A 20525-nucleotide genomic window follows, 5' to 3' on the forward strand; every position below is an offset into this window, starting at 1 on the left:
CCATTCAGTCGCTTCTGTGCACTGCTACCAATGAGATCCCTCATGAACGTGTGTTTGCCTTCCCCAGGAAGTCCACCTCCGGGATTTTGCTCCCAACCTTGCTGACAGTTCCTGGGCCCGTCCTCCTCCGGAAGCATGCGCGGAGCCATAAATCAGACCCCCCCCCTCCCCCTCCCCCTCCCCCTCCCCCCCCCTCCTCCCCGGTCGAAAAAGTCCTCCTCCATGCAACCCACAGTACGCCTACGTGGCACACCATGACGGGCGGCAGGACACAGTCTCCCTCCGGGACCTGGCACCCGCTGGTTCCCCATCCACCATCACTACCACCCCCGACCTGGTACCGTCTCCTCCCCCTCTGGTGGCGACCACTGCCACCCCCGGCCCTGCGCCGCCCCCCCCCCCCCAACAGTGACTATCACCGCCACCCCCGCCCCCGCCCCGATGGCACCCGTCCCTCCACCGGCTCAACTACTGGGTGAAGAAGGAGAGGATAGCACGCTCCTGGAGTCGCAGGTACTCACATCGGCGCCCACACAACAGCCGGGGCTGAGGCAATCATGGCGGAAGGTCAAAGCCCGCGACAGACTCGACCTGTAACTTTGCTTCTCCCCCGCTGGACTCTTTTTTTAAACAGGGGGTGAATGTGATAAACCACTGAACATACATTACATGTATTATGGTACACTGCCATTGTACTCCAGTTATTTGGGTAAATCCTGGCCTGCTGTCTCCACCCAGCAGGCTCTGTATAAAAGTGTACGCTCTCCTGCAGTGCGCCTATTCTTGGGTCCAGCTGCAGGAGGCTTCACATCTAGCACAATAAAGCCACAATAGTTCACCATTCGTCGCGTGGTCATTGATGGTACATCACTTTTTACCACAGTTGATTGTGGGAATAGTCAGGTTGGGGGGCTAGTCAGAGGGTAGTCAAGCCAGACTGTAGTGGGGTGGTCAGGGTATAATCAGTGGTCAGCTCAGTCAGGTGATCATTGAGTGTAGTTGGATTGCGGTTTAGATGGTTGCTCCAGTGAGTCATCGAGAGTTGGCAATGGCTAGTTGAAGGAGAGACGGGGGGGGGGGGGGGGGGGGGTTGATGGAGGTACCTCCAGGATGTGACTATCTGGAGATCTGAAATTGTGGGCCCACGATGTCCTCTTTCCCGCTATGGCCTGTAGCAAGCAAGGAACAGTGAATTTGCACTATATTTCCACTGGCACACTTGTATTTCCATTACTTACATGATAAGGGCAAGTCCTGGCACATGATAATGGCCATCATGGAGAAGGCAGTGTTGCTTCATAGGAACATAGGAGTAGGCTATTCAGCCCTTTAAGCCTGCTCTACCATTCAACAAGAACATGTTTGATCTGCTTGTAGTCTTACGGTTACAGAGTCTTCATCTCATGTGAGGATATCCAGAGAAATCCTGGCAACAGATCACATGCTGTTGCTTGACACCCACCACCCTCCCAAACTCCACACCGCCCCCTCCTCAGGGGGGGGGGGGGGGGGAGGGGAATGCAGCGTCTTACTTTCTCATGTCTCCAAGTGGCACTTTCACAACAGTTGTGACCGGACGCCGAGATGGAATGTAATATAGCCGGAGACCCAGCATAATGATACCTCCCACACCCATTCTACTTCCAATATCTACCCAAAAAATATAGGTGTTCTTGGGGCTGGAACATTTAATTTTATTCAAACATCCTTTGTATTTTGGGATTCAAAATAAGCCACAACATTCAGCTACATAAAAATAGAATAACCTCTGTTTGGAATTGATAGCCTTATTGAGTGAGTTCTTGCATTAAATAATTCTGCAAGGTGCACAATGCCATAAACAAATGACCTGAAGCTACATCAGTTGTTGTTGAGCAATGTAGAAGTTTTCGCATCTTCTCTTGTGATGTTTTACAGGTTATGATTTCGGAGTACATTTCATTGGTGAGGCCGTGTCCCATCATTTGATCTGCAAGTTCTTCAACATTTGTTACTTTCTGAACAAGGTTCGCCCAGTTCTGTTTCAGAAATGACTTCTTGTCTGTTGTTGCAGAAAATGGAGACAAACAAAAGAATGCAAAAGTTAATGCCATGCTTAAATGTAAGGCTTTTAAAAAATTAAAGTGTAAGATTCGATTTGCCAAAATGTGATTCTATGTCAAGAAATTGTGTTACGATCCCAGTTGATGTTATTTTTAAAATAAATTTAAAGTTCCCAATTAAGGAGTAATTTAGCGTGGCCAATCCACCTACCCTGCACATCTTTTTGGGTTGTGGGGGTGAGACCCACGCAGACACGGGGAGAATGTGCAAACTCCAAATAGGCAGTGACCCAGGTCTGGGATTGATCCCGGGTCCTCAGTGCTGTGAGGCAGCAGTGCTCACCACTGCGTCACCATGCTGCCCTCAGTTGATATTATAATTGGATGGGAAGATCCCAGAATGGAACCTGGATCAAACAATTCTGGATTCTCCGTCGGTGGGATCCTCCGCTTCGTTGGCAGTGTACACATGTCCGCATATTTCCCAACAACGTGGGAGTGCTTACATGGACCTGCTGCCGGGACAGAGAATCCCGTTGCTGGTGGGGGTGCGCCGCAACAGAGAATTCCGCTCCAGAATTTCTTTTTTTTTTTAAAATAAAACGTGGAGGAAGAGAGTCACACAACCACTAATTAGTAGCTAAACTAAAACTTAAAAGCTTCCTTACAAGGCTCCAGTTGCAAAGCAACCACTTCTGTTTTATTTATTTTTCTTGCTGTAGCCCTCTCTAAGCACAATAGAATCACAGTGGAATTGAAACAAACCCCCACACATACAAACACCTTTGTCCAGCATGAATCTAACTGTAAGGTTTTACCCTTCCAGGTACAGAAACATTAAATTAAACCCAATTAAAACTATACCTTATTTCTAAAGTTTACCGATAAAAATATAAATCCCCTAAAATTATCTTTATTTTCCTGTCAATTGGAAAAAGATGACACCTTATTTTGTGTGATTGAAAATGATACAATTAAACTGTCATAATATTTGACAGTGGAATGTTATCAAATCATTTTTTTTTAAAAAAAGCTTCAGTTATTATTTTGAAATAAATTGGTAAATGCACTTACTACCTCCCAGCTCAATAATCTGAGTCGGGGGCAGCACGGTGGCAAAGTGGTTAGCATTGCTGCCTACGCCGCTGCGGACGCGGGTTCGAATCCCGGCCCTGGGTCACTGTCCATGTGGAGTTTGCACATTCTCCCCATGTTTGCGTGGGTTTCACTCCCACAACCCAAAGATGTGCAGGATAGGTGGATTGGCCACACTAAATTGCCCCTTAATTGGAAAAAATGAATTGGGCATTCTAAAGTTTAAAAAAAAATCTGAGTCGGACCAGAGTAACTCAAGGTGGGACAGGCCATACAACCCAAGTACAAAACTGAGCTTTTCCAGCATTTTCTGCTTTATTTCAGATTTCCAGTGTCCATAGTATTTTGCTTTTTTAAAAAATTTGGATCAATAGCAGTGCCCTGTGAGAACCAAGAGCCAAACCAAAGGATTATTAAAAGCTGCAATTTTGGTTTCAGTTGGAGGACACAAATTAACCAGTGCAGTATGTTGGCAACTTAGTTTTCATTCCCTTTTTTGTTTTTGTATTCAAGGAATATAAGTTCAACAAAAGTTCTTTTTAACCACAATGGAAGATAATTTTTTGCAAACATTCAATTCAGATACACTAGAATGCCACTTTCTGGACAGTCAGTAATTCTGGTCAGACTCAGGTAGTTACTTCAAAGTGCTTTATTAACACAAGATTCACAGTCCAGAAAGTGGCATTCTAGTGTGTAATAATCCACAGGAGGCAGGAGTCCCATCACCACACCAATATTTATTTCCAATAACTATATACACAAGAGCAGCTCCAACAGTGCTGCTAGCATTCCAGTCAACTTAAGACTGGATCACAAAGCCTACACAGGTGAATATATGGGCCCCCTCAATGATCTATCATTGAGGGAGCTCATACGCCAATTGGCCAACCAATAATGCTAATTGGAGGTCATTACACCCCTCCCCCCCCCCCCCCCCCCCCAAGGTCCGAGGAATTCCTGCCAGCTGGCATTCCTCTGAGCTTCTTCCTGCTCCTCATGTCTGGGTCTGTCACCTCTGTGTCGTCCACCGGGTCGTTCTCTGATGTGGGCGGGGTGTACCTTATAGGTGTCCGTCTTTTCCTTGACGACCTCCTTGGAAGTTGTTCTTCCTCCTCCTTGGGGAGAGGTGTCGCGGCGGCCTCGTTGAACGTGTCCATCTCCAACTCTGACAACTGGATGACGGGGTCTGGAGAAATTGCTTGGGGCTGGGGTGTGGGTATCTTTTCTGTCTGGGCTATCCCAGCTTGAGGCGGTCCTGCTTCGCCTGCCTCCAGGTGTGGTTCCACTGCCCTTATTTGGTCTAGGTGTTTCTTCAGCACCTTACCTCCTATTGAAACCTCATAGGATATGGGCCCTGTTTGGGAGTCTACCCTGCCTTTGACCCACGTTGGTCCATTCCCATAATTCTTGACCCAAACCGGTGCCCCCACCTGGAAATGTCTCTGCTGCCGACTATTATCATGCCCCCTGCGTTGGGCCTCCTGTTGTTTCTCCACTTTCCCCGTTAAATTTTGGAAAAGGAGACTCAGCCTCGTTCGCAGCCGCCTTCCCATTAAGAGTTCAACTGGTAGTATGCCTCTTGTGGAATGCGGTGTGGTCCTGTAATCAAACAGCCAGCGTGAGAGCTTTGTGTCCATTGACCCTGCCGGCTGCTTCTCGAGTCCTGCTTTTAGTGTCTGGACCGGTCTCTCTGCCAGGCCGTTGGACGCTGGATGGTAAGGGGCCGTTTTGATGTGGTGGACTCCGTTTTATTTTAGGAATTTTCCAAATTCCCCACTTGTGAATGCCGTTCCGTTGTCCGACACCAATACCTCCGGAAGTCCATGTGTTGCAAACGAGGCACTGAGCTTTTCGATTGTCGATGCTGTGCTTGCCGTGTTTACCCGGTGGATGTCCAACCATTTGGAGTGGGCGTCCACTATCACCGAAAACATTGAGCCCATGAAAGGGCCGGCGTGGTCAATATGCAGGCGGGTCCACGATCTGCCTGACCATTCCCACAGGTGCAATGGCGCAGCTGGTGGCACTTTTTGCCCCTGTTGGCACTCCTGGCACCAACGTACCAAGGCTGCTATGTCTGTGTCCAATCCTGGCCACCAAACGTAGCTTCGAGCTCGCATCTTCATTTTAGACACCCCTGGGTGTCCGTGATGTAACTCAGTTAATATTGCCCGACGGCCCTGAGCTGGGACTATTACCCGGGCTCCCCATAATAGGATACCATCTTCAACGGTTATTTGGTCCCTTCTGCTCCATATGGGTGCATCTGGGGCTCCCCTGGTCTTTCCAGTTCCCCTGTTAGCAGTAAATGCTTCATCTTGGCTAAAACTGGGTCTTTTTGCGTCCACAGCCGAATATGTTGTGCGTCCACTGGTAGGGTGTCCAAAAAGTTTAGAGTCATTATTGTCTCCTCTACGTTCGGTATTAGCGGCGGGGTGTCCGGGAGGGGAAGTCTGCTCAAAGCATCTGCATTTGCTACTCATGTTCTCGGTCTGTGCTCCAGAACGTATCTATACGCCACCAGTAGCAATGCCCAGCGTTGGATTCTAGCTGATGCAATCGGAGGTATTGACTTGTCTTCGTTTAATAACCCTAATAACGGCTTATGGTCCGTCACTATGGTGAATTTCCGCCCGTACAGATACTGGTGAAATTTTTTTACTGCAAATATCACCGCCAGTCTTTCCTTCTCGATTTGGGCGTACTTCCTCTCAGCCATCACCAAGGTCTTCGAAGCATAGGCTATTGGCCTTTCTTCCCCATTCCTTCCTCTATGGGCTAAGGCGGCTCCTACCCCATATGGGGATGCGTCACAAGTGATCACCAACTTCTTCCTTGGGTCATAATGCTCTGGGACATTTTCGGATGACAGCTGTTCCTTAATGTCCCTAAATGCTCGGTTTTAGCGGGCGGACCATTTCCATTCTTGCCCCTTTTTTAGTAGCTGGTGGAGGGGTTCTAGGATGGATGCCCTATTTTCAATAAATTTGCCATAATATTTTACCAACCCTAGAAATTATCGTAGCTCCTGGACAGTGGTGGGAGCTGGGGCTTCTTTTATTGCCCTTACTCTGTCTTCCAATGGGTGTAAGCCTGACTCGTCTAATTTATATCCCAGGTACGTCACTTGCGGGGCCACAAAAACACCTTTATCCCTTTTTAGCCGTACGCCTGCCTTTGCGAAACGCCTGAGCACTTCCTCCAGGTTCCTTAAGTGTTCCCTGTTCGTCCTACCCGTGTTTAAGATATCGTCCAAATAAATCGCCACCTGCGGTAGTCCCTGCAGAATATTTTCCATCGTACGCTGGAATATAGCGCAGGCTGATGACACTGCGAAAGGTAGCCTAGTATAATGAGAAAGGCCCGTCAGGGTGTTGATCGTAGCGAACTTCTGGGAGCCGTTGTCCAGTTTTAACTGCAGGTAGGCATGGCTCATGTCCAGTTTCATGAACAAAAGCCCACCTGCCAATTTGGCATATAGGTCGTCTATTTTCAGGATCGGGTATTTGTCCAGCAGTGCTTATTTGTTTACCGTCTGTTTGAAATCTCCACAGAGACGTATCGAGCCGTCTGGATTCAAAATTGGTACCACCGGCGCTGCCCATTCCGAGAACTGTACTGGTCTGATAATGCCGTCGCGCCGTAACCTTTCTATTTCGTCATCTACTTTCTTTCTTAATTTCAAAAGGTCTGGCCTTACAAAATTTCGGAAGGGCGTACTTCCCTCTGTCTCCAGTTAGTCCTAGCAGACTTGGAGGCAGTTCTGGGGTTTTCCTTTGGCCCTCTATTCCTCAGGCTTTTCCTGAGAGCAGCTATCTGGTAGCTGGACCCGTTGTGGTAGTCCCTCTCACAGGTATCTACCTCCATTGGTGTGCCCTGTAGTTCCTGCGCCCCACTTGCTGCCTTTTCTAGGGGCAGTGCGAGCTGTGACGCCTGCCTGCAGTCTAGCTGCGTTTCTGCCAACAGGCGCTTCTGTATTGTGAGGTTGTTTATGCCACACACTAACCGGTCCCAAAGCATTTAGCATCGGGCCGAACTCACATTTTTCCACCAGCCTTCTCAGGCGGGTCAAGAAATTCGTGACTGACTCCCTGTCTTCCCGCTTCACTGTGTAGAATCTGTACCTACGCAAAATGAGGGGTGGTTTTGGGTCGTAGTGCTCTTTCACCAATTCCGTTAGTTCTTGGAAAGGTTTCGTGTCCGGCGCATCGGGATAAGTTAGACTACGTATAATGGTGAAAGCTGAGGGTCCGCATGCCGACAGCAGAATAACCCGTTTCCTTTCATCCGTAGTTATATCATTGGCCCAGAAGAAGTAACACATTCTCTCCACATACTGGGACCAGTCCTCAATAGTCGGGTCGAATGCATCTAACCTCCCAAAAAATGGCATTTTTGAAATAGCAAGGCTTACCCTCCGAGTGTGGCAGCTGGTCTCCGCAAAGTTCTTTGTTTACCTCATCGCCACTGTAATAATCCACAGGAGGCAGGAGTCCCATCACCACACCAATATTTATTTCCAATAACTATATACAAGAGCAGCTCCAACAGTGCTGCTAGCATTCCAGTCAACTTAAGACTGGATCACAAAGCCTACACAGGTGCATATATGGGCCCCCTCAATGAGCTATCATTGAGGGAGCTCATACTCCAATTGGCTAACCAATAATGCTAATTGGAGGTCATTACATAGTGTATCCCAGTTGAATGTTTGCAAAAATGAACTTCTATTGTGGTTAAAAAGGCCTTTTCTGGACAGGAGTGCATCATCTCATTGCATCAACAGTCAAGGTCCTTTGCTCAGGTTTAAAAAGGTAATGTAATCAATACATAGATTATTCCGGTGGATCAATAGTAATCACAGCACATTACCAATTTCCTGCCGTTCATTCTGAGGAATGCTGACAACTTAAATGCAACCTTTAATATTGATTTAATTACAGACATTTTTGTTATATTCTTCAACATCCTGTCTGCAAGCTCCAGGTTTAGGTCATTATGTAAAGAATGGTCACTGGCTTACTTAGGTTGAATGTCATTCCCACCTGCATTCCCAGCCAGACCATTGGTTTAAATACTAACCGCAGTGTCTAAATGAATATGCTTTCCTGCCCAGCAATAAGCCTCGACCATTTTGTTCTCAAGATAAAAGTCAGGTCTCTCTTTCATAATTGTGCAAACATATTAGCCATTGGGGCCTACTATCATCTCAGCAGCCTGAACTGGACTTACTTCCTTGTGGCAAGAATAAATAAATGAGTCAACCAAAAATTCCCAAACTTCTGGATCCTGATCAGTTCTATTCAGTTAGTCCAGTATCTCAGCTAAAAGTTTACAGGATGCTTTAATCATGGTTACAGTAGATATTATTTGGGATGGGAAAATACAGACAACTGAAGAAGATATGATATGGGATCATCTGAAACACTGGATAATAAGAGTTTAAAATCAGTATCTACATACAGAATAGAGTGTTTTAATATCTGTTATTCTTTCAATTTAATCTGGTGCACTGCATCATAAAGAATGTGGACATAAATCCTTTATGTCGGGTGGATGGATGTATTCCTGGAGGTTTGATCACATGACCCCCTGCATCCATCCATCCTGTCCAAGCAAACATCCTTTTGTTCCCATTGCCAGTATTTCTATACTTAGGAATCAAAAGTGTTCAAAGAAAATTTAAAATACCTGCCACATTTTTTTTTAACACCATATGATTTTTTCTTCTGGCTTGGCACAGCAGTGCCTAGGAGATTAACCTTTGACTTCCTGGGGACATCAAGACAATCCTGTGGGATTAGCAACCCTCATGTTACTGTCTTCTGCATCTGTCATACGTTTTCAGCTTTTAATTAACAGTAAAATTAATTACCTGTCACTTTTTCCTCTAACTCTTTGATGTTTATTTCCTTTGTGGAACCTGCAAACAAAATATCAATACAGACTAAATATTTAATTTTACAGCATTTAATTTCTGAAATTTATTTAGAAAGCTTTCTTACATTTCATGTCTGTATTTACCCATAATTTTGTAATGTAAAATGTTAGTCTTAAATTTTTTTTATTGTGACCATGTCCATTTATTACTAATGCATTAAGGGAAAGGATATCACACTGTGAAAGTGCAAACATTATTCGGATATATTTCTACATAGCTATATTTTCATTTATTTAAGATGAAAACTTTTCAATTTCCAGATATATATTGCGCCACATTTCTGTTGCAGTAACTGCAAACAAAATCAGCAATAGGAACTGGATTTAATTTTCCGCATTCAGTTTTTCACTCATTTGTTCAGGGTGGTATCCATAAATTAATCTCTCATTCCTGGAGTGTACGAAACGGTCAAGCTTTGAAATAGCAGAAGAACTCTGAAGGGTTAGGAATATATATACCCAGCCGTCGTTTCTCGCTCACAATATTTTACAACCATGTACTAGTGGTTAACTATATTAAACCAAAAGAGAAAATGCTATAAAATCTCAGCAGGTGGGGGGACATGGGTGGGAGAGAGGTAAAATGAGAAAAAGGGGGCAAGGGGATGGCAAAGGGGAGAAAAGGTAAGGAAAGGGGAGATAACGTAAGGGGAAATAGTGGGGGAAATATATAAAAAGAAAGACAAGAAACAAATAAAAGGTAAAAGACAGTTAAAATGAAATGAAAACAATGAGGTCGAGGTAGGGTAGAGCTGATCATCTGAAGTTGTTGAATTCGATGTGGAGACCAGAAGATGGTAGCTTGCCTAACCGAAAGATGAGATGTTGTTCCTCCAGTTTGCATTGAGCTTAACTGGAACATTGCAGCAGGCCCCACCCCCTACCCCCACATCTACATCTGTCACAGTTTACTCTCTGATTTTAGTTTCTCTGCTGTTTGGCCTTTCACACCTTTTATTCTCTCTGGGGACTGCCAGTAGCACTCTTTTCCCTTGGTTTCTGTGGCTATGGCTCATTTTCCATTCCCTCACCCTACAGTATATATATCTCCCACTTCCTAGGCCTTTTAGCTTTGACAAAGGGTCATCTTGACTCAAAACATTAGCTCTTTTCTCTCCTTACAGAGGCTGCCAGACCTGCTGAGATTTTTCAGCATTTTCTCTTTTGGTTTCAGATTCCAGCAACCGCAGTAATTTGCTTATATTACATGAGTTATATTGATCATATTATATTATAGTCAATTCAGTACCAGTTAAGGGGTCATAAACATCAACAATGAATGCTGGTGTTACTGTGGAGAATCTTGGTTTATTGCATTTTCACATTGCAATTGGTAATTTATTACCAATTGCAATTGCAATTTATTAATTTATTTTCCTTCTGTGTAAACATTAGCTGAGCCATAATCATGTTTATTTGTGGTGCTGGTTCCTGGTGATATGCCATTTTGAATGCAGTGGAATACATAAGCAATCTATCCAACCATTTTGAAAGGGAGCCCAATCACAAGTAATCAAAAGAAAAATCAGAATAGATAAATCTTGCCATTCACATGATTAAAAAAACGATGTTACAAGCAAGAGGCTACCAAAGTACTGCCATAATACAGAACACAGCAAGAGTAAATAATTCACAGATAATCATTTACAAGACAGGATATAGTTCCTTGTTAAATATTTACCTGAAGGCAGGTTGTTTCCCACAGTCTTGCTATTCCTGGATGAGTTAACATTTAAAGGCATGGTAATACTTGAGTTACTTGAGATTTGATCAGTTTGGAATATGGGACAGATCACAAAGGAACCTCCAGTCGCATGAACATCAGCAGAAATAATTTGTCGTCCATTGAGATTAGCACCTGAATGAGCTTCAATAAAAGATTGGGGAAATTGTAAATTGAACTTATTTTTAGTTATTCTGCACTTTACCGGCATCAAAAGAAAAATATTTAAACAAGTAATACAATGGTTAAACAATGAATATATTTAAGTACTTAAACCTGCTTTTACCTGCTCCTAGTTCTCATTTAATGCAGCGTCTCAGTGATATCATTTGAAAACATTGGGCTGAATTTTGCTGAAAGTATGCCAACCCAATCTTGAATTGAATTGAGCATGTTGGGAACCCAGAAGAACGGGTAGAGGGACACTGGGCCCAATCTTCCAGGACAGAGCCAATTAAAAATCCATCTCTGGGAGTACTATCTAATTAGACATGGTGGATGAGTACCAGACACAGGAGGGCTAATCAATGCAGTCAACCAGAGAACAAAGAACAAGAACAAAGAAAAGTACAGCACAGGAACTGGCCCTTCGGCCCTCCGGGCCTGTGCAGACCATGCTGCCCATCTAAACTAAAATCTTCTACACTTCCTGGCTCCGTATCCCTCTATTCCCATCCTATTCATTATTTGTCAAGGTGCCCCTTAAATGTCACTATTGTCCCTGCTTCCACCACCTCCTCCGGCAGCGAGTTTCAGGCACCCACTACCCTCTGTGTAAAAACACTTGCCTTGTACATCTCCTCTAAACCTTGCCCCTCACACCTTAAACCAAGGCCCCTAGTAATTGACCCCTCTAACCTGGAAAAACGCCTCTGACTACCAACTCTGTCTACGCCCCTCATAATTTTGTAGACCTCTATCAGGTTGCCCCTCAACCTCCGTCGTTCCAGTGAGAGCAGACCGATTTTATTCAACCGTTTCTCATAGCTAATGCCCTCCATACCAGGCACCAAGCTGGTAAATCTCTTCTGAACCCTCTCTAAAGCCTCTACATCATATCACAATATGGAGGCATGGGTTATTATGCTGGAACCAGCAGACAAATCCTAATGGCTAGAACTATCAGGTAGATCCATCTGCAGGAGAAACGATTCCACTTGAAAGCATTTGACTGCAGATGTAGTAAATGAAACCTACATGATCATTTAAAGATTACTTTGGATACACATTTCATTGGACTCCAATCTCTCTCTGGACTGTCACCTACTTTGAGAAGACAAGCTGCAGAAGCAGTGAGGGTCTGGTGCATTTCCAGCGAACTGCCGTTGCCCTAGGAATGTGGCTCCAGTTCCAAAATAGCCTTAACTGACTGCCCACTGCTTTTGGTCAGATAGATGTCATCAACAAGAAGACACAACCAGACAAATCACTAGAAGGTTACAGTGTTCCCTCGTTACAACATTTCTGGCAAGCCTGCCTCAAATGATACCTCTTGCTTTCCAGGAAAATTCCAACTGCACTCATCATCCCCCCCCCCCCCCCCCCCCCCCCCCCCCCAACCGCCCTGCCTGGGTCCGCTTGTGCATCTGCTGAACTAACTTAATACTAAAATAAGGTGACTTCTGGTGGTGGCTTTGAGATAAATGTTTACACACAAGGTGGCTCCTGCTTGGGGATTCGGTTTTTAGCCCGTTTTACCTGTTTAACAGGTGTTGTTTGGAGAAAAAAGTGGTGTAATTTGAAAGTTTTGGTTCCTCCACCAGCATCAGTATGTAATGTCTAAAGGTTATAAGGTCTAAAGGAACAAATAAAACAAAGGTTCCTCGACTGACTTGGAAGGACCTTGTGTCGCATGTGGGGAGAAAATGCAGGAAGGTTTCAGACGGATGATGAACATTATTCCGAGGTTCTGTTTGTGTTTCAATGTCTCCCAGTCTTTCTTCCTAAATCTTTCTTTGGAATCATAGAATCAGAATTTACAGTGCAGAAGGCGGCCATTTGGCCCATCGAGTCTGCATCGGCCCTTGGAAAGAGCACCCTACTAAAGAAGACCCTTTAGTAGGGTCAACAAGTTAATTTTGATTTTTGTTTGGACGGGTAAGGCCCCCCCAGGTTTGAAGGGCTTTCTTGCAGAGGGATAAGCAGTTGGCCGGCTGGCATTACCTAATTTGATGTATTATTACTGGCGGAAAATATGGAGAAAAGTGTGGGGATGGTTTCAGGATCCGGGTTTATTATGAGGGAGGATGGAGGAGGCTTCTTGTATAGGTTTGGGTTTGAGAACACTTGTTACTGCTCTTCTTCCATTCCCTTCGGCTAGTTTTTCTTCGAGCCCAGTAGTAATAGCTTCTCTAAGAATATGGAATTAATTCAGACAGCACTTTAAATTAGGGTTTATGTCGCTACCTGCGCTGATCTGTGGTAACCATAGGTTTATGGTTGGGATGGATTCATCATATAAGGGGCTGGATTCTCCGCCCTGCTGCGCCACATTTGTATTTCATCCCACCGGTGGGATGCTCCATTACGCCGGCCGTTCAATGGGGTTTCCATTGTGGGGCAGCCCCACACCGTCGGGAAACTCCCGGGCTGCTGGCAAAATGGAGCATCCAGCGGCGGAGAATCCAGCCCAAGATCTGGGAGAGGGAGAGGGCGGAGAGGTTTAGGGATTTGTTTGTGGACTATAGGTTTGCTGGGCCGGAGGGGTTGATGGTGAAGTTTCAGGGAGGGGATGTTTTTAGGATTTTTTTATTTGTTCATGGGATGTGGGCATTGCTGGCTGGACGAGCATTCATTGCCCATCCTTGAGACCATTTAAGAGACAACCACACTGCTGTGGGTCTGGAGTTATATATAAGCCAGACCAGGTGAGAATGACAGATTTCATCCCTAAAGGTTCACTAATGTTCTTTCTAAGTGTAGAGGATAGATGTGAGCGTTGTTCGAGGGGGCGAGTGAACCAGTCGCATTTGTTTTGGTCTTGTACTGAGTTAGTTAAGTTTTGGGCTTCCTTCTTGGAAATAATGTCGGAGATATTGGGAGTTAGAGTGGAGCTGTGCCAATGGTAGTGATCTTCCTCGGCTGCAGGAGGAGAATACAGCTTTAGTCTTGGCCTTCGCCTCTCTGATAACCCGGAGGTGAGTCTTGCCTGGATGGAGGGTATCAGCTCTACCTAAGGCTTTGACATGGTTGGGGGATTTGTTGGAATTCCTGCATTTGGAAAAGATAAAGTATGAATAGGTGGATCGTAGGAGGGGTTTTACTCAAGGTGGCTGCCGTTCATTACCTTCTTTAAGGAACTGGTTGTCGTCAGCAATTAGGGGGCAGGGCTTGGGGGAGGGTTCAGAATAAATACGGAATGGGGGGGCTGGGTGGTGGGAATATTTTTATTAAAATTGTATACATATTTTTTCAACATTTTGTATGTTATCATTTAAAATTTTCTGAATAAAAATAATTTTTAAAATACTTGAATAAGGTCGTGAGGCTCCATTTTATTTTTGTTTAAACAAGTTTAAAACTCTTGGGCAAGTTTGAGGTAGATCAGTGAGTGGTCAAATGAGAAGTGATGAGCAAAAGCTGACTACATTCAAATTATTTTTTTGGAGGGAAAGAGATTGACCGAATAGAGTCAAATTCTAATCTTTTTAAATTTGTTTTATTAGTTGACCACTTTTTAAATGAAAGATCTCCACATGTTGAACGTTCTTGTCATTTTAAGAGTGTATTTTAAGCTTCTTTGGATATGTATTTACTATGGAAATCTTCCAACATACACAATTTCTTTGTATCATACACGACGCAATATGATTTTCATCACATTTTGAGTAGCAGCTAGGTTCACAGTGAAGGTACGTCCAACCAGCAAGAGTTTGAACACTATGAAGCAAACCCTCTCTGGATTAATGCACCACTGACAGCAATTAGTCAGCAGTCAATCACAGCAGAGGACAAAAGGTAACCTTTGGACAATAGTAGGAATTATCATAGGGTTCATCAGCAGGAAAGGAGACCTAAAATGGGACTGTATTGATATTAATCCATCAAAGGGCAGGCATTCGGGCAGGGAATATTCACCAAATCCCACTGCTGAACATAATAAGTGCATTTTCTATTCCAGCAGGCGGACTATAATCCAGGTAATTGAAAGGAACACACTCTGCTGGGTCGAACCTCCCACAGTAGTAGAGAATTGCTTTGCTACTTAAATAATTAACCCGTTTCATAATTTATTAAACCTCCAAGCGAAACAGACTGTCTAAATGTTAGTGTAATAAAATCAAATGAACAACTAGAACAATAAAGCATTGTAGGAGTATTCAAAGAATGACAAATGTAGTTCCGTTGGTTTTAAATGAAAGAACATTACAGCTGAAGTCTAACATGAAAATGTTTAGCCTATAATAGATAATAAATGGCAGAATTTACCTTGTTCTGTACTTGAAAGCCAATCTATTAGCCTTGGATAGGTCTCCTTAACTTTATCTTTCTGCAGAACATGGATGAATAGCTCACAGAATGAATCGCCTTTTCCAATTATAATATCAAGAAGATTTATGATTCTTCTTTCAGGATCATTCTCTGCCTTCAGTTTTTGATACTCCCGCTGAGTAATGAGACGATCATCTTGTACCACTTGCAGAATAAAATCTGGATCATTTGTTAACCATTCGATAAGATTAAGCTTTGAGCTTCGAATATCCTCCATGTCCGTTGCCTACAACTGGAGGAGGAACATTGATTATAGAGTATTAAATATTTGTAATGTTCCAGCAGTTCTCGAGATGGACAAATACATCAGTAGATTCAGAGAAACTTTGAATAACAGTGCACACTTCAGCTTATGTAGGGTGCAGATATAAGGAACCGACTCCCACCAAAAGCACGCAATGCATTTCTGAAGTATCACTTTTGAAAAACGCTGAATAAAGCACTGACCTTAGAACTGGAAGGAATGCTGTAAAGTTACGGAGAAAGATGTTCAAATATTCAATGGAATGCAACAGTTTCTGCAACCTGGTTTAGTGAGTTAGGGAATGTCTGAGGTAAAAAGTTGTAAGTACACCTTTGAAAGGTACAGGTTGCATGGTTATTGGTCTCTTTTGGGCAGTGGGAACTAGTTGCAAGAAGCAAGGATGATTGGACCTTCTTCTTTGACAAACTCTCGCTAAGATGTATGATTGTCCACCTACGAAACTCCGTGTTACTGGTCAAAGGTTCTGTGGCTTCTTGCGATCCCAGAGCCTTATCTTTGACCGCACACTTGGCAGGTGTTTCCGAGAGGTAGGATCGGCCCTTGGACTCTAGATCACTGGTATCCCTCTCTCAGGCTTCAGTTTAACGTTGATTTTCTGACCGCAGGAAGATGATGCCGTTTTCCAGCCAGGTTGGGGATGGATCCATTTTTAGGGCACCTTTTCTAGCCTTTTCCCCATGTGGGGTGAACAGAGTTGTTCCTGAAGAGCGATGCTCAGTCGTGAAGATGGCTCCTGAAATACTCTCCTGTTCCTATTCCAAGAGTGAGATGACTGAATCAAACGCCACCCCTGATGTGCCAGTTAGAAGCTAGGGACTTCCATATCTGATGGTCCTGCCCCCTCCCTTCTCGCCGCAGGGCTTGTCTGTGTGTGTGTGTGTGGGTGGGTTGGGGGGGGGGTTTGCTCTAGGTAGATGCCTGGTGCGGGACATTTTTTAACGTGGGTATGGCATTGCACATCAGCAGACACATATGGTCCTTGGCAGGTGGTGTGCCCAGTTCCAGTGGGAAGTGAACCTCAACAACTGGGGATCCACCTCCTACTGTCACTGTCTGTGCAGAATCTGCACGCTCTCCCTGTGTGTGTGTGGGGGGGGGGGGGGGGGGGGTGTTTCCTCCGGGTGCTCCGGTTTCCTCCCACAGTCCAAAGATGTGCAGGTTAGGTGGATTGGCCATGATAAATTTCCCTTAGTGTCCAAAAAGGTTAGGTGGGGTTACTTGGTTACGGGGATAGGGTAGAGGCATGGGCTTAAGTGGGGTGCTCTTTCCAACGGCCGGTGCAGACTCAATGGGCTGAATGACCTCCTTCTGCACTGAAAATTCAATGATTCAATGCAGCCTTCATCCGCCATCGCAGCCGTTACTACCATACAAGTGTCTATAGCTCTTGATCCACCATTGAGGGCTTATTTTGGATTGTGTTTGTCTCTGGCCGGGGCATTGAGTATAAAAATTGAGTCATGTTGCAGCTGTATAGAACCTTAGTTAGGCCACACTTGGAGTATAGTGTTCAATTCTGGTCGCCAACTATCAGAAGGATGTGGAGGCTTTAGAGAGGGTTCAGAAGAGATTTACCAGGATGTTGCCTGGTATGGAGAGCATTAGCTATGAGAAGAGGTTGAATAAACTCGGTTTGTTCTCACTGGAACAACGGAGGTTGAGGGGCGACCTGATAGAGGTCTACAAAATTATAAGTGGCATAGACAGAGTGGATAGTCAGAGGCTTTTTCCCAGGGTAGAGGGGCCAATTACTAGGGGGCATAGGTTTAAGGTGCGAGGAGAAAGGTTTAGAGGCGATGTACGAGACAAGTATTTTACACAGAGCGTAGTGGGTGCCTGGAACTCACTGCCGGAGGAGGTGGTGGAAGCAGGGACAATAGTGACGTTTAAGGGGCATCTTGACAAATACATAAATAGGATGGGAATAAAGGGATACGGACCCCGGAAGTGCAGAAGATTTTAATTTAGACCGGTAGCATGGTCGGCACAGGCTTGGAGGGCCGAAGGGCCTGTTCCTGTGCTGTACTTTTCTTTGTTCTTTGTTTTCTTTCCTCCAATGTTACCATCATGGGTGACCCTCCCAGGAGCTTAAGAAATCTCTTGGATCAACGGTTAGGTTGATTGGCCATGATAAATTGCCCTTAGTGTCCAAAAAAAGGGTTCAAGCCTCTCCACCCCGGCATTGGACCAGTCATTGCGAATGGAGGCTCTGGGGGCTAGTGCTTGGGGTGAGAAGCCCCTATCAACACACAGTTGGCGGGGTGTTCTAAACCTTGATGTCACCTTTCTTCATTCACAGTCCCGAGTGTTATAGTCAGATATGTCTATTCTGCAGTGACCATTTACACGTTCTGCACCTTCTGCTTCTGCTATAGTTGTGTCAACACCATCGTCTAATCTCTGCATTCTGCCACTATTTATATGGCTGGTGCTAGCTGAAATGACCTGATGTGATGGTAGTGCTGATAATGAAAAGCTGTAAATGAAAATAATCTAAAGATGAGTCTTGAAGATTTCCAGCAAGGCAGTCGTGACTATTTCCTTTGGCAACTCGTCCCATTGTAGAATTGTCCTTGGGCAGAAAGATTGTTGATACACTGTCTTGAAAACAATGATCTCTAGTTTGTGTGGCTACTTTGTTTTTTCCCATTGCTGGAGGGCATCAGGTACTTGTTTCTATCAATTCCCCCCGTCCATTCCATATTTCGTAGAACGTGATTAATCTATTTTTCTCCCTCTTTTGCTGTGGTGATTCCCAACCCAAATCTTTGATCAAAGTATGCACTTCCCATACTGATTTATGCAGAATTGTGCAGCACATCTTTGGATATATTGAATCTCATTTATATCCCTCCCAATAGAAGGATACCACACACAATTTGCATACTCCAGGATCACCAAATGCTTAGTAAGCCATAACTCAGATTTTTTTTCCAACAAAACTAAAGATTCCACCAAGAAATCCAAGTTTTCTTTGAATATTATCTGCTAAAAATGGAATCCCCATTGAAGATTGTTTTTACAATGCACCCACTTTTTGGTTTTCTGCTTGTCTGATTACGATCTCCTGCACCATCATCTGTTGCATCATTTTAGCTCTCCTGCCCACCACTCCATCATCAGCCTCCCCTTTTAATTCTTTTACCTACTGTTATGGGCCAGGGTTTAGAGAACCCCAAAGTATATCATAGAATTTACAGTGCAGAAGGAGGCCATTCGGCCCATCGAGTCTGCACCGGCTCTTGGAACGAGCACCCTATCCAAGGTCAACACCTCCACCCTATCCCCATAACCCAGTAACCCCACCCAACAATATCATGGAGTTCACCTGACCCACAACTTTTAACAGATTGTGGTATGAGGAGCACACGGCTCACTCTACAGGTGTGGTTGTGAAGAAATGGAAAAGTATTTTTTAAAGCGAAACAATGTTTATTCTATGAACTCAAGTTAACCTTTTTAAAACATACAGTGAACATCTTAGCAACCATTAATTCAAATACAACCCCCAAAGAAAACAACACTAAGTAATTCTTACTTTCCTGTAACATCCATAAGACTTAAAACACCTTTTAACAAAAGCACATCAGGTTAAATTAAAGCACCAGGACCGACTTACATTCTTTAGGTTACAGAGAGAGACTCTACTACACTTTCTGGCTGTGACTGCAGCTATCCAGCTCTGAAAACAAAACTAAAACACACCCTGCAGCAAACAGCCTAAAACGAAAGTAAAAAGCTGACAGATAGCCCAGCTCCACCTGCTCTCTGACATCACTGCAGTAATAAACACCCATTTCTTAAAGGTACTCTCATTACAGATATATATATACACACCTATTTACAAACACTCATTTCTTAAAGGTACTCTCACATGACACTACTTCCTTTTCCCTGGTTCTCTATTAGTTTAAAATGTGTTAATCACTGTCTTCCACTTCTGTTAACCCCTGTTTCGTACTTCACAGATGCTGCCTGGCTTGTTGTTTCCAGCACTTTCTGCTTTAATGTGCGAACATTAACTCATTTTTGTGCGTGTGTAGCGATGCTGTTGTGTCGTTGTGGAGTTATGTCCTCCTGTGCATGTGCACTGTTGCCAGGGTGACTATATGGCATGACTTATCAGTGGCATTCCCGATGGAGCCTGAAGCCAGCTGCAGGCATCAGCCATGGGCCTGTTATCAGTGGATCTTTATTCATTACCTGCAGGTTAGACTGTTGCCATGTTTAAAACAAGATTTACATTTATAATCATGACAAAGCCCTGGATAATAAGAATGAACTTCAAAAGCAACAGATTCACCAGCCAAAAAGGGGTTTCTACTTTCTTAATTTCTTACTCTCATTCAACAGAAATACCTTTTTCAGACTGTACAAGACGAGAATTTCCATTTTTTGATAAGATTTATAAAAAGGACACTAACAAAGGAACGTTTATAACCCAATATGGGTTTCTTCAGACTGCAGCATGGTAGCACAGTGGTTAGCACAGTTGCTTCACAGCTCCAGGGGCCCAGGTTTGATTCCCGCCTTGGGTCACTGTGCGGAGTCTGCATGTTCTCCTCGTGTCTGCGTGGGCTTAATCCGGGTGCTCCGGTTTCCTCCCAGTCGAAAGATGTGCGGGTTAGGTGGATTGGTCATGCTAAATTGCCCTTAGTGTCCAAAAATGTTAAGTGGGGTTACGGGGATAGGGTAGAGGCGTTGGCTTGAGTAGGGTTCTCTTTCTAAGGGCCGGTGCAGACTCGATGGGCCGAATGGCTTCCTTCAGCACTGTAAATTCTATGTGGCAAAGAGAAGTATACCTTCTTACGGAAATCCCACCATTGGTCTAAATGCCAATACTTCCATGGTTAAGTGACAACCTTGTTGCAAATATATCAACAGTACCTTTAAGAATAACTAGATTCCATCTTATTCAGTTAAGACATAATTGTCTCTGCGATATTTCATTACAATAAAGTTAACA

General features: G+C 44.3%; 1 protein-coding gene across 1 annotated transcript in view; it reads right to left on the minus strand.

The window, feature by feature from the left end:
- Positions 1-1670: 1670 nt before the first annotated feature.
- The window catches only part of LOC119961829, a 47868-nt gene continuing 29013 nt past the window's right edge, over positions 1671-20525 (minus strand). Inside the window, exons 2-5 of the mRNA XM_038789209.1 lie at positions 15232-15526; positions 10762-10947; positions 9016-9063; positions 1671-2041 (exon numbers count right to left, since the gene is read on the minus strand). Coding sequence (XP_038645137.1) covers positions 1788-2041; positions 9016-9063; positions 10762-10947; positions 15232-15511 — 768 coding nt within the window. The 5' untranslated portion in view covers positions 15512-15526 and the 3' untranslated portion in view covers positions 1671-1787. The remainder of the gene's footprint in view (positions 2042-9015; positions 9064-10761; positions 10948-15231; positions 15527-20525) is intronic.

This window comes from Scyliorhinus canicula, chromosome 2, assembly GCF_902713615.1.
Source record: "Scyliorhinus canicula chromosome 2, sScyCan1.1, whole genome shotgun sequence".
NCBI lineage: Eukaryota > Metazoa > Chordata > Chondrichthyes > Carcharhiniformes > Scyliorhinidae > Scyliorhinus > Scyliorhinus canicula.